The following is a 12,805-nucleotide window of genomic DNA, read 5'->3' as shown; positions in this document are numbered from 1 at the left end:
TCAATGATTTCAGAGACAGGACAGTAGTTCTAGGGGACCATCCAGGTATACACGCGACGCCGGTAAGGGCAGGGGCAATCCAAACTGTAGTGAGCGCCCGGCGATTTAAATGTTGGCACCTCGAGGTTGGAAGGATATGGCTATTTCCCCGTTGAACCCATTGAGGTATTAGCGTCGAAGACCTGGGTGACAGTCAATTGACAGGCATTGCACAACGATCGACAGGTATGTATTGGGCAACGATCGATGCACTCGCGAGCGCCCACGCGACGATGGAGGGACTCGTTGACCTTGGTTGCTGATCCGGGTCCCCGAGACCCTCCGATATCGCTCAGGGGGGCGGGCCGAAGCGGTCTCAGCCGCCGGCGTCACCTCCCTGTCCGAGTTCGCGAGTTCGAGCCTTCTCGATCCTGGTTATTCCCCAACGCCGACCATGACCTCTCGTCACAATCTCAAACGAAAGTTAGGAGACCTCGGTGTCGACTTGTCCAGCAAGAGAGCGACAGAGAACTTCTGTCTGATTGGAACTCCTCTTCCACCGTTGGAGAAGGCAAAGGATGAGTTTGTACCGTTGTGGAAACAAGAGGTAAGGTCGTGATTTCTGTTGGAACTGGAGGGTACATTGATGATATCTGTATAGGTGAGAGATGAGAAGGGAAGAAGGAGGCTGCATGGGGCCTTCACTGGTGGCTTCTCTGCTGGATATTTCAACACAGTCGGCTCGAAAGAAGGTATGTCCTCCCGCGACCTGCACCAACTCTAAAAACTCACTTCTCTCTAGGATGGACTCCCTCAACATTCGTATCTTCCCGAAGCAACCGCGCAAAAATCAAGGAATCCAGACCAGAAGACTTCATGGATGAAGAAGACCTCGCAGACCTTGCTGAAAGTCGCAAACTAGTCAGCACGAACGAGCAAATGGACTTTACCACCGCCTCCGGTGGTCCCAGTGCATCCGCACTAGGCGGTGGTATACTAGACAACGAGTGCGTCAATAACCGTTAACTTTTATAATGGCCTCAAAATCACTGGAACTCTTCTACCCGTTCTTCAAGTCCGATCGCTGCAACACTCCAAACAGCGTTTCAACCACTCGGGAATGACTCGGCTGGAGCGAAGATATTGAAGAAGATGGGGTGGAGGCCTGGTCAGGGCATTGGTCCTCGGGTTAGCTTGAAGGAGAGGAAGAGGCAGGACGAGGAGGCATTTGACCCTTATACGGGGTTGAAACATACCGGGCAGTCATTGAGTGTTGCAGAGGACGATGAAGAAGCTAGCAAGCATACCTACCCTCGACGAGACATACCGGTTTTACACGTCTCGCGCAAGGAGAACCGACACGGTCTGGGATACAAGCCTGGGATGTCGCTGAACGATAGTCTCGGTAGGAAGGCCGAAGGACAAGGACCTTCAGGACCTCGGATAGCAGGTGAGTAGCTACTTTCGCGTCCCTCCTCAGATTAACTGACGCTATTCACAGCTGGATTTGGACTGGGAGCGCTGAACGATGCTGACGAGGACGACCTCGATATCTACGATTCCTCTTCCACTACCAGGAATAGGGTTGCGTTCGACCATCTGGATCACGACAGAGAAGAGACAATGACTATCAGTGGAAGAGCCGAACGCGGTCCCAGGCCTAAACCTGTAAGCCTCACCCTCCCTCTTTCCTTTCCAGCTGCTCATTCCCTCCTCCAGGGCGCAGCAAAGCCCGATCAATTCTTCCCCGACGGCACTCCAGTGGTCACTGGGTTCACCATCTCCAATGAACCTGTCATGGAAGACAAATGGTAACCGTACATACTTTTGTGTGGTTGGCTCCAACTGATAGATGAGAATACAGGTTTCCAGGTCCGGAGGTTCCTCCTGGATGGAAACCCGATCCGCGAAGGGTTTGGGATAGTGGGCCGGACAAGGAGAATCTACGAAAGCCTTTGGAAGCCGCCAAGAAGGATCGTGCAGGGAGGCCAGAGCTGTCTGCTCATGATGTGCGTGTTGCTTGATCTTGAATTTACTTGACTACTAACGAGTGTCATAGCGTGCCAACATATTAGGAGAGACACCCCTGCCTTCGACAGGCACTCGTTCCGTGTTCGAGTTCATGTCCGCAAAGGACAAAGAGCGAATCCAACGTATCGCAGCGGGTGGCCTGCAAGCTGCATCTCCCAGTCCATCGTCCGGAGGTCCCATTGGTCCCAAACCGCCCCTTCCCGTACCTACAGTGGACCCCCAAGCAGCCCAGGCAGCACTAAAAGGTTTCCAACCATTCACATCCGACCCCGCCAAACAAGCACGCTACACCGCCTACCTCCATTCCCAAGCCACGCCCGACTCTGCTCCTCCTCTCAAGCCCCTCCCGGGCCAAGACGACGAGACCTTCCTCAAAGAACTCGAAGACTACTCCAAAGCTGCGCAACTTTTCAAACCCATCTCGGGTGCCATGGCGGGAAGGTTCACCAGTGCTGCGGTGTACGAAGCCGGGCCCAAAATCCACGAAGGGTTGCACCAGCCCTCTGCCGAAGAACTTGCACAAAAGGAAGAAGAGAAGAAGAAAGAAGAGGAGGCGAACGTGAGTCCGAAGGTGCATGCGGCGAGGATGGGGATGTATGGTCCTATGACGAGGGAGACGTCGGTGTGGATGCCTGCGCCGTTGCTCTGTAAGAGGTTTGGTGTCAAACCTCCGAACCCGACTGTGGATGATGATGTTATGGCTGGGACGAGTGCGAAGATGTCGTTTGAGACCAAGTCGTTTGAGCAGGAGGTTGCTGCTGCTGCGTCGAGTTCTGCTTATGCGACTGGGAGTGGAGGTGCAACTAGTGTGGCAGGGACATCGACCAATGACTTGCCGAGGAGACTGGAGAATATTGGTTTGGGCGAGGATGAAACTCAGGGAGCGGATATCCTAACGTATGAAAGGCCGTCCATGGATATCTTCAAGGCCATCTTTGCAAGCGATGATGAAGACAGCGACGATGAGCCAGAGAAGGAAGAGGAACCTGAAGAAAAACCAGCGGCCAAACCAACGGTAGTGGAAGACACGGGTCCTGTCGATCTCGCCACGTTCAAACCGACATTCATTCCTCGAGATGGCAAGGGCAAAGCGAAGGATGACGGGAAGGGCAAAGAAAAGAAAGAAAAGAAGGAAAAGCAAGAAAAGAAGAAAGCTGCTATGTTGTCGTTTGCGGTGGATGAAGAAGACGGGGAGCCGAACCTTGGGCAACCGACAAAGGAGAGGCCGAAGAAAAAGCGAAAGGATAAGGAGAAGAAAGTGGAAAATAACGACGAGGGGATGTTCATTGATCGGCCAGCGGAGAGCGTACCTGTCACTATTCCAACACGGCCAGTGCAGTCTGTGAGCGCTACACCCGAACCTCCAACGAAAGTAGACGCCGGACAACAGGCGCCTATTCCAAAAGGTCGAAAGAGGGCAATAGATTTCTTAGATGACTAGCCGTACCCAGTATTATCTAGCCAGCATTGTTGTAGGTGTCACAATCTAGTCCTCCTCTTCCTCTTCTTCGCCTACCACCTCGTCTTCTTCCCAACCCGACCCAAATCCAGCTTCCTCTTCGTCTTCTGCTTCGTCGTCGTCGTCGTCGTCGTCGTCGTCGTCGTCGTCGTCGTCGTCGTCGTTTTCATCCACTTCTGAATCCTCGTCGTCATTGTTGCGTTTCCGTTTGCCTATTGCAGGCTTTTCGTCTTCGGTGTCGGCATCAGCCAGCGTGACGCAGGTCAATCGGGTTCCTTTCGAATCGTATTCTGCGACTGGCGAAATGTCGACTATATCCTTTGAAGAGGACGACCATTCGGGCACGTCGTTTAGGTCGTAGAGACGGATTTTGCCATCTGAGGAGACGGTGGATACGATTGTTGTTTCTGTTCGACCCGAGGCTTCGGGGAGTGCTATCCGTAGCATTTGGAATGCCTTGACCCTGTGAAATCAATCGTCAGAGTGGGAATAAGGGAGGGGAGAGTGACTAACTTACCGGTTACCATGTCCAACCATTTGCGCGAAGATAGTAGGTTGTACAGACGCGTCCTTGGGAACGATGTAGATGGAGAGCTTTTTGTCTTCGGCGCCTGCGAAGAGAATTTCTTGATCGCCTTTAACGTGTTTGCAGAATTGGACGTCGTGTAGGCGCGATGGGTGGGTGATAGTGTGTTGTAGTTCCATGCTCTGAGAATATTATCAATAACTGAGTGGAACTTGTTTGAAGGGTTAGGCGTACCGTTGAATAGATGTCGATAGTTGAACCGGACTGAACGGCAATGCGTTCACCGTCGACAGACCAGCGAACAGACTCACCCTCTACACTGCTTATTAGGAAGAGAAGGATAACGACCAATGCATGGACGCACCTTTGCCCAATTTCGTACTTGCAACACCCTTTCCTCGCATAAGATCCCACATCCTCAAAGTCCTGTCCTTGCCCACGCTTAACCCGACCTTTCCAGATGGGTGAATGGTCACCGCGTTTACTCGTCCCTTGTGGCCCTTTAACGCTCGCAACACGGACCAATCTCGCGCTCTGAACAAGCACAAACTTCCGTCCTCGGAGGCAGAGAGTAAGTGGGATCGGGAAGGGAAATGGAGGTGTGTAATTGAACCTAGCGGATATTCCTTTAGTTTCACATCCTTGCAGATAAGAGACAAACTCACCTTCGTGGTGCATCAACCCGCCGACCTCTTTCCTCCTTCTCAAATCCCAAATCTTGATGATTTCGTCCGCACTACCCGTCGCGAGCCATTTCCCTCCCTGCGGGGATGCAGCGACCGCCTTTATACACGAGACATGCGCGGGAAAGATGAAGATAGGTTTAATCTTAAATTCCAACTTCCCTTCATCGTTCACAGAAGTCGTCCCGTTGAGCCCATACAAAAGTTTTTCATATGATCCAGCGATGATTTTGAAAGTAGAGGGAAGGGGTGTAGGTTCTTCCTCGCCTGTTGATTTCTTCTTTCCTTTCGCTTTGCTTGACAGCGATTCGGGTTTCGTCTTTGAAGACGCGGTTTGTGTGATCTTGGCCTTGGAAGAGCTCGCTTCAGCAGGTGCAGCCGCCGCCGTCGATTTTGATTTGAGTGCGCTCTTGAGTTTGGGTGGTGGGGTGCCTTTGGGGTCACGGACTGTGACCTTTTTGGTGGGCACGACAATTCGAGCCTTCTTGACGACCTTGCCCGTCGGTTTTGTTGTTGCTTCCGCCTTTGCCATGATGAAAGAGTAAACAACCAGTTCGTCTTCCCCTCAACCAAAAAATACGGAATGGCACAGCCACAATGTGGTCGGTCGCAATAAGCGCCAGGCGCTGGGTTTGACGTCGTCGACTTTTGTCACAACCTCATACAATCGCTATACACCGGTATGCATGGAGGGCTGACAAAAGCTCTGCGTTCTTCCAGACTCGCAAGGCGGTCGGTACACAGCCATGCCCTAGCAGCAGAAGCAAACCGGGCCACCAACGCACTCGTCTCACTCAAATTCCCCGACTCACCGCCCGCGGAGAAGGGGCCTCTAAGTGGTCTCAGGATCGCAGTCAAGGATAACATCGTTACTAGAGACTTTCCAACTACATGCTCATCCAACGTTCTCAAAAGTGAGTTTCACACCGTGGCCAATGTGAGGACGGGGTACTCATTGCATAGGTAGACTTTGTCTCGCCGTTTGACGCGACTGTTGTGCATCGGATACGCGAGAATGGAGGACAGATTATTGGGAAAGCCAATTGTGACGAGTTTGGAATGGGGTCAGTTGTAATTGGTGTCCTCTCCTCCTTCCGTTCACCTTTCCTAACTCGAAACTCAGGTCCTTGAACACCTACACCATCCATGGACCCGTGATCAACCCCTTCCCACTAAGCAAGGTCGGCCTCAACAACGACAAGCGATCCGCTGGTGGTAGCTCAGGTGGAAGCGCAGCAGCTGTCGCCGCAGACATTTGCGACGCGTGAGTCGTGGTCGCGTCATGTTCCCGCAATCCTAACCACCAACCCTCTATAGCGCTTTAGGAACAGATACTGGCGGTTCGATACGCCTTCCAGCATCTTATTGCGGAATTGTAGGCCTCAAACCCTCTTATGGACTCGTCAGTCGATGGGGGGTGGTTTCTTATGCAGATAGCTTGGATTGCGTCGGGGTTCTGGCGAGAGATGTTGAGACTACGTCTTGTGTCTTTGGTGCGTAGGGCTTTCTATTAGGTGTGGATGAAGGCTAATTCCTGACCGTGTCCTCTAGAGAGAATCTCGGAATATGACCCCAACGACCCGACCTCCGCTCTCCCCGAGACTCGCGAAAAGGCAGACGCCCTCTCTTCCCAGCGACTCGACGAACTTTCGTCAGCCTTAGCAGAGGGTAGTCTCCACGGTCTAAGAATCGGTATTCCACAGGTACTCCCACTTACTTCAGCGTCTACATACCAGCTGACCCCAGTTATTTCGTAGGAATTCTTCCCTTCAGAACTCTCCAACCATGTCCTCAACCGATTCCGACAGTCCGTCCAACTGCTTAAAGAAAGAGGAGCTCAAATCATCCCAGTCTCACTCCCCTCCACTTCCTACTCCCTGAGCGCATACTACGTCCTCGCCTCAGCAGAAGCCAGCAGTAACATGGCGCGCTACGACGGAATCCAATACGGTCAGTCTCAAAGTTTCTGTTCCCAGCCAGTCTTCTTCCGAACCAAGACTGACCCTACCCTCTTCCCTCAGGCGAGCGAATCCCCACACAAGACCCCTCAGACCTCAAAAAAGTCTCCACAGTCTACGCCCGCACCCGCTCCTCCACATTCGGGCCCGAAGTCCAGCGGCGCATCCTCCTAGGCACCTACGCACTCACAGCCGACGCATTCGACAACTACTTCCTCCAAGCCCAACGCGTCCGGCAGCTGATTAAGGATGATTTCGATAGGGTGTTTGCGATGCCCAATGTGCGGTACGCGCAACCTTCGAATACACCTGCGCAAGCAAGCCAGAAAGTGGACGTGTTGCTGCATCCGTCGGCTATTAGGAGTGCGCCGAGGTTGGATGAAGTCGAGACGGCTGCCTCGTCATTGGACGCGTATGTGCAGGATGTGTTGACCGTCCCTGCGTCACTGGCTGGCCTCCCGGCTCTGAGCATCCCGTGTCCACCATCCTCATCCGAAACAGAGGAGGTAGAATGGCCCATCGGTGTTAGCATTGTGGGCCAATGGGGCTCGGACCACTTCGTGTTGGCAGTTGGAAAATTCCTGGAATCCGCCGCTTCAGTGTGAGCTCCAAACGCGGGGCGTAAACGTTAAATATGTTTATTACTTCCAGATACCAGTAAATCCCAAAAAATAACTTAATAATAGAAGGCGATGTAGTTAGGGTGTTCCAATCGACCCAACATACGAAAAGGCCCTACGACAAAAAGAAAACTCAACTCCCCATCCTTTCCTTCTCCTTCCCCTTGCCATTAACAGCACTGCTATACCCCCTCCCCTCCAAAAGATCCACCAACCTCCCAATCAACTTGCCCTGCTCCTCTACAATCCCCTTCAACTCGTCAATCTGATGACTCAACTCTGTCTGATTCTGTGCGAGTTTCATGTTGGTTAGGTCGCGCGAGGCGCTGGAGGAGATGGGGATGTGCATGGGTGGGTACATGAAGGGCGTGGCGGGGTTGTAGGGTCCGAAGAGGATGGCGTCGGAGGAGTCCCGTGAGGCTGAGCGAGGGTCGGAGGTGGAGGCGCCCGCTGCTTCGCGCCGTTTCTGGTAAGGAAAGGTGTCAGTGAATAAGGATGAGAGAGTAGGGTTTGAACTACGTACCTTTTTCTGCATGCTGTGCCATACCAAGCTGAATTCACGACCGAGGACGAAACTTGGAAGCGTGATGAGCAAGAGGCCGAATACGAGAATCGGGATGGTGATTAACCGTCCGAGGAAGGAGCGCGGTGTAATTTCGCCGTATCCGACGGTTGTGATTGCTACATGCAAAGAGTAATCAGAATGGTAACTTGGATTTGTCAAAGGAGGTATACGTACTGACGACGACGAACCAAGCGGCTGCTGGAATAGACTGCGAACTATGTCAGGATTGGCGGAAAAGATTGGAGTGGAAGGGAGACTTGCTGAGAACTGCGAAGGGTCACCCTCAGAGTTAATAAAGGTATTCAACACATCATCCCATGATCCTCTCTCTGAGAAATACCTGCACAACCGTCCCGTCAGCGATTCAGCGCTACTCCAGTGTCAAGGCAAGGCTTTCACTCACAGTAAAGTACTAAACACCGTCAACATCATAATTACGAAGAACCCAATAGCTAACAGAGCATGTTGGGACCGCTGAACGGAGAGGTACATGACTTCTATGGTCCTTGAGTGGTAATGAGTGAGCACCGACACGAGGAAAGCAGGCGGTTGGGTAGGACTGACATGAGGATTGTATGATTGTATCTGAACGGTCTAAAGACGCGCAGGAGGCGGAACATTCGAAGAATCGAGAAGCGAAAGAATTCAGACTGCACGCGTCGCTGTCGGTGAGTACGGTTAGGTAGGGGAAGGGGGCAGGGAACGCACAGTATCTTGTTGAAGAGCAAGCTCGATATAATACGGTAAGACCGACAACAAGTCGATAATTCCATAGAACGCTGGTACAATTCCTCAGTCAAAATCAAATCTAATCTCGACAGAAACAAGACTCACAAATAACCCAATGAAACAGCGCATTCCACGAGAAACTCCACGCCACACAGCGCGCAATATACTCGATAGTGAAAAGCGCAACAAGCGTCGTCTCCATCCCAAACCATATCCTCAACGGTATCGAGTGAAACGCAGGGACAGTCTCCAGCACCGTGACAATCGCCGACACGACGATCAAGAACGTCGTGAACACATGGACCACGAACGCCGCCTGGCTGGTCGTCGGGCGCTCAAGCAGAAAGTGGAGGTTGCGCTTCCAGGTGGGGCGGATGCTGTAGATGACATCGTCGTCGAAGGAGTTGGAGGGCGGGAAGACTTCATAGAGGTCGCGGGGGGACGGGGGCCGCTCTTCCTCGGTGAAGCGCCGCGCGGTCGTCGTCGTGTCGAGAGGCGCGGGCCGGGTGCGACTCTCGAATAGTTCTACGGATTCGCCCATCCAGCGACCCCGTGCGCTAGAGGGTCAATGTGGTAGAGAGCGGCTTTTGCTCCGTCGTCGTCGCTTCACATCCGAACAACTTGGATACTGACACAGCCACGCCCTGATAGCCTTATGCCGATACACGTCCGATGATGAGAATGGGATGATTAGATTATATGTATCGTACTTTGTGTCCAATCTATAGTTCGTGTATAAATTATGCACTGGGATCTAGATCCATAGCACCCTCCACTCCCTCATCCTCCCCATCAATAGCCACCGTATCCTTCTCATTCTGCTCTAGCGCAGGCAAGTAATGCTTCATCTTCCACATATCCCCAATCCTCAAACACGACTGGTCAAACGCCAGAGCGATCGTCGGCTCAGTTTTATGGAACCCTTGGCGGGTGGTGGTTGGCGTGGTCGGGTCGGACGAGATGTCCATCACGGACATCGGGATTTTGGGGTGTCGCGCGGAAAAGTGGGTGAGGAGGATCGTTCGCGCGTTCATTCTGTCCCCCAAGGTGAGTAGAATGAAGGGGTGCGCAAGTGTGATGGACGTACCGCCTTCCGATACCAATGGCCTGTCCGAATGTGCTATGCTTCTTCTGCCTGGCCAACTCGACCTGGTCGTCTGACATAGTAGCTTCATGGATGAGCAACGTCGCGTTCCTCCCTGCGTGCACAATGCTGTCCGTGGGCTCCGTATCACCTGAGAACCTGCGCAGCGCGTTAGCCTTCTGATAGGATCCAAGAGAGAGTACGACTCACGCAATGCTCCATCCATCACGATGCTTCACTACCAACCCATAACACCTCGTCCCATGTCGCATATCAACCGTGCTAAAGCTTCTCAAACCAAGGGCTTCACACATCGACCTGGCAAGGGTTACAGACCTACAAGCTCGTCAGTAAATCAAAATCATTTCTACATGAGCTTTCCAACACCCACCGCTTGGGATCCAACCACGGCTCAGTCCCATTAACAGCCCAATAACCCGAAGCATATTCACCCGGTCGAGCATAATGCAGTGCTTCACTCTGGATGGGGATAACCGCGTTTCCGGCTCCTTCTATGGTGTTGATAGACGGTCGGATACCCAAGTCGTACAGCTGCTGTACCTCCTGAAGGTAGAGCTGCACAATCCTGATCGAGACGAGGTAGAGAGGGTTTTCGGGTGGCGGATCCAACTACACAGAAATAATCAGTATGATCATCGACGGAAGAATAACCTGGGACTCGCCTCCAACCGTTTGCGAAGAATCATAGGTACGCCCATGTGATGGTCACCATGTACATGGCTCACATACAGACATTTCAAATCTCTCAACACCTCTTTCACACCCTCTTCCCCGAAATGGCGAGCAAGCTGGTAGTACGTGCCTTCTCCCGCATCCAACAGGATGTTACCCCAGTTGGGTATCTGAATAAGTGTAGAAGAGACTATCAAAGAAGTAAGCAAGTCTGACCATTGCTATACGGTGAATACGCCTCACCTGTTCTGTATCGTCCTGGAACAGCGCTCCCTGTTCCCAACGGCACAACCACGACGTCGTCTCCAGGGCGCTCAACGGGCTTTGCAGCACCCTCTGCGATCTTCTTCACAGCCTCCCTTGCCTGCTCAAACTTCTCGACGGTCTCCTCCGGTAACTGGACCTCGATACTCTCCCCTTCGCCCAACTTCTTCCCCTCAACAAGGGGGTGGAACAAATCCTTTCCTTCCGTCTGCGGGTCTAACTTGGGTGGTGCATAAGGCCGTACACCTATACGCACGTTCGGCCTCATAAGTTGCGTGTTCTTAGGGAGGTTCGGGATAGATGACAGTGACTTGGAGGGCTCAAGGTTGAACTTTTGAATGGGGAACATCTCGTTATCGAGCTTGTTGAGTCGGAGTTGGTTGAACGTCGCGCTGGTGAAGGTTACGCGATTTGGACAGTGTTCTTTGGAGGTAACGAGATGCTATGTTCATTGTCAGAGATACTATTTCGCAATGGAGATAGAGAAAACGCACATCCACACCGTCCCTAAACCCATTCATGAATTCAATATACCTCGGGTCCTCCAACACTCCCTCTCCAAGCATATGGAAAACCGCCTTAACGCTATACTCCTTCTCATCCTCCTCCTTCCTCGACCTCACCCTCCCAATCACACCCTCCGCAAACCACTTCTCCAAACTGCCCAGATACCGTTTCTCAGGCACGTCCAGAACTACGACCGCACTCGGGGCCTCGCTCTCCCCGACACACTGCTCAGGCTTTACAGTTACATCCTTCATCCTAGTCTCTTGCTGTCCCTGGACATTGGTGAAGGTTTCTTCGACTTGGAAGGTGACGGTTTCGCCTTTGGTGAGGAGACCACGAAGGGGTCCGCGTGGGACGCCGAGGGCGGTGGCCCGCGCGACGTCGAAGCGGCCACGGATGCGAGGACCGATGATCACGTAGCCGATGGGTGTCCGTTGGAAGTTGGGCGGGAGCGAGGGGAGTTGGGTGTGATAGCCTTTGGGAAGGTGGCGGGGTGTGCGACGGTAGTCGTCGAACTAGATAACCAGATTAATAGAGATGCTCAACGGTGAATAGCATCGGCGTACCTTTTGAGCATCCTTGTCTACTGGGAAAGGCGCAGGAGAAGGAGAACGTCGCTTGATCGCGTCCTTGGCAGAAATAGCGGAAGCGGCAGTAGCGGCGGCTTCCTCTGCCTTCCTCTGCTTCTTGGTCTTCCCGTGTCCTTGAACCTTCATTGCCTCACCCTGGCCCTTCTTCTCCGACTGCTGAACTTTGGCGACGTCAGCAGGGAACATTGTCTGAACCAACAACCTTCGATATTCCGCCGCGTTCTCTCCGGTTAGAGACTGGGGTTTGAAACTTGAGTCGGCCATAAGCTCAGTCAGGGATCGTTGTTCTGCAGACAAATGGCTGGCTTCATCCTCGACGCTGGTCGTTGAGCGCTTACGTGGTTGGTCGGGTGATGTTTCGCGTTTCCGCTTCAGGGAGGAGTCCTCTGATTGCGCTGAAGGCGAGGAGACATCGTCAGGCGTTAACGGAAGCGCGTAGACCGTGATATTCTCGTCTTGGAACACGGGCTCAGGATCCTTCGGGTGCTCTGGGGGAGGCGCGATTTCCAGCGGCGAAACTGCCAAGTTGTCTCTGTATTGACTGTAAGCTTGGACGAATCACAGTCGGCCAGTGACGAACCTAAAGGTATAAAACCGCATAGAGGCCAAAAAGTGTGTCAGGCCAGTCGGACCAGCAATCTTCATCTCATTAACGGCACTCGCATCGGCCAACGTCATAAGCAGGCCTGTACCGCCAAACCAGAAACTGAATCAGCTCTAACAACCTCAAAACCCGACCCATGCAATATAGTAGATATCTCACCAGCAACCCCACCCGATCTGTGCGGTCCCAGTTGGGTGAGGAACAGGGCCTTGAGTTTCTTCCGATTGGAGTCACTGTGGGCAAAGGAACGGACAGTGTTTTCGCCAGCGTTGAACATGTATTTGGCGTTATCGAAAGCAATCATGAGAGATGGCTCCGAGTCTGCTGAGAGGGTTGTCTGGATTGAAGCAGACCAGTTCATGACTGTCGAAGACGCCGCTGCTTGTTTTTTCATGGCTGGTGGTGTGGAAGTGAAGAATCTCCGAGAGAGTGACGTGCAAGACCGAAGTCTGATAGGACGATTAAAGAGCGCAGAAGGCCATCTGAATGCCAGTTTGGTTTGATTGTTGGAAA

The 12,805-nt window shown here is 52.7% G+C and overlaps 5 protein-coding genes across 5 annotated transcripts; 2 read left to right on the top strand and 3 right to left on the bottom strand.

Moving 5' to 3' along the window:
* Positions 1 to 433: 433 nt before the first annotated feature.
* CC1G_00800 (DUF1604 domain-containing protein) lies at positions 434 to 3,451 on the top strand (the record flags this gene model as incomplete). The annotated part of the gene is made up of 8 exons (XM_001831201.1): positions 434 to 586; positions 641 to 731; positions 782 to 986; positions 1,056 to 1,429; positions 1,481 to 1,647; positions 1,699 to 1,790; positions 1,844 to 1,988; positions 2,039 to 3,451. The coding sequence occupies 8 exons, from the start codon at positions 434 to 436 to the stop codon at positions 3,449 to 3,451; spliced, it is 2,640 nt and encodes an 879-aa protein (XP_001831253.1).
* A 262-nt stretch (positions 3,452 to 3,713) lies between these two features.
* On the bottom strand, positions 3,714 to 5,210 carry CC1G_00799 (PAK1IP1 protein; the record flags this gene model as incomplete). Its single annotated transcript, XM_001831200.2, has 5 exons — positions 3,714 to 3,903; positions 3,987 to 4,177; positions 4,230 to 4,309; positions 4,360 to 4,608; positions 4,661 to 5,210. The coding sequence occupies 5 exons, from the start codon at positions 5,208 to 5,210 to the stop codon at positions 3,714 to 3,716; spliced, it is 1,260 nt and encodes a 419-aa protein (XP_001831252.2).
* Positions 5,211 to 5,360: 150 nt separating this feature from the next.
* Positions 5,361 to 7,241, top strand: CC1G_00798 (glutamyl-tRNA amidotransferase subunit A; the record flags this gene model as incomplete). The annotated part of the gene is made up of 7 exons (XM_001831199.1): positions 5,361 to 5,592; positions 5,646 to 5,742; positions 5,802 to 5,942; positions 5,996 to 6,171; positions 6,230 to 6,381; positions 6,436 to 6,628; positions 6,700 to 7,241. The coding sequence occupies 7 exons, from the start codon at positions 5,361 to 5,363 to the stop codon at positions 7,239 to 7,241; spliced, it is 1,533 nt and encodes a 510-aa protein (XP_001831251.1).
* A 148-nt stretch (positions 7,242 to 7,389) lies between these two features.
* On the bottom strand, positions 7,390 to 9,111 carry CC1G_14815 (hypothetical protein; the record flags this gene model as incomplete). The annotated part of the gene is made up of 8 exons (XM_002910790.1): positions 8,656 to 9,111; positions 8,530 to 8,600; positions 8,386 to 8,471; positions 8,225 to 8,326; positions 8,083 to 8,161; positions 7,996 to 8,029; positions 7,780 to 7,937; positions 7,390 to 7,722 (listed from the first exon to the last, which is right to left on the bottom strand). Exons 1-8 carry the CDS (start codon positions 9,089 to 9,091, stop codon positions 7,390 to 7,392), a joined length of 1,299 nt encoding a protein of 432 aa, XP_002910836.1. The 5' UTR covers positions 9,092 to 9,111.
* Positions 9,112 to 9,290: 179 nt separating this feature from the next.
* On the bottom strand, positions 9,291 to 12,686 carry CC1G_14814 (3' tRNA processing endoribonuclease; the record flags this gene model as incomplete). The annotated part of the gene is made up of 10 exons (XM_002910789.1): positions 9,291 to 9,585; positions 9,638 to 9,793; positions 9,845 to 9,970; positions 10,026 to 10,264; positions 10,381 to 10,517; positions 10,571 to 11,033; positions 11,086 to 11,613; positions 11,665 to 12,220; positions 12,269 to 12,374; positions 12,452 to 12,686. 10 exons carry the CDS (start codon positions 12,684 to 12,686, stop codon positions 9,291 to 9,293), a joined length of 2,841 nt encoding a protein of 946 aa, XP_002910835.1.
* Positions 12,687 to 12,805: the final 119 nt, after the last annotated feature.

Source organism: Coprinopsis cinerea (genome assembly GCF_000182895.1).
Source record: "Coprinopsis cinerea okayama7#130 chromosome 7 map unlocalized cont3.7, whole genome shotgun sequence".
Taxonomy (NCBI): domain Eukaryota; kingdom Fungi; phylum Basidiomycota; class Agaricomycetes; order Agaricales; family Psathyrellaceae; genus Coprinopsis; species Coprinopsis cinerea.
Note: the sequence above shows the minus strand (reverse complement) of the source record. Positions and strands in the feature narration are given on the sequence as shown.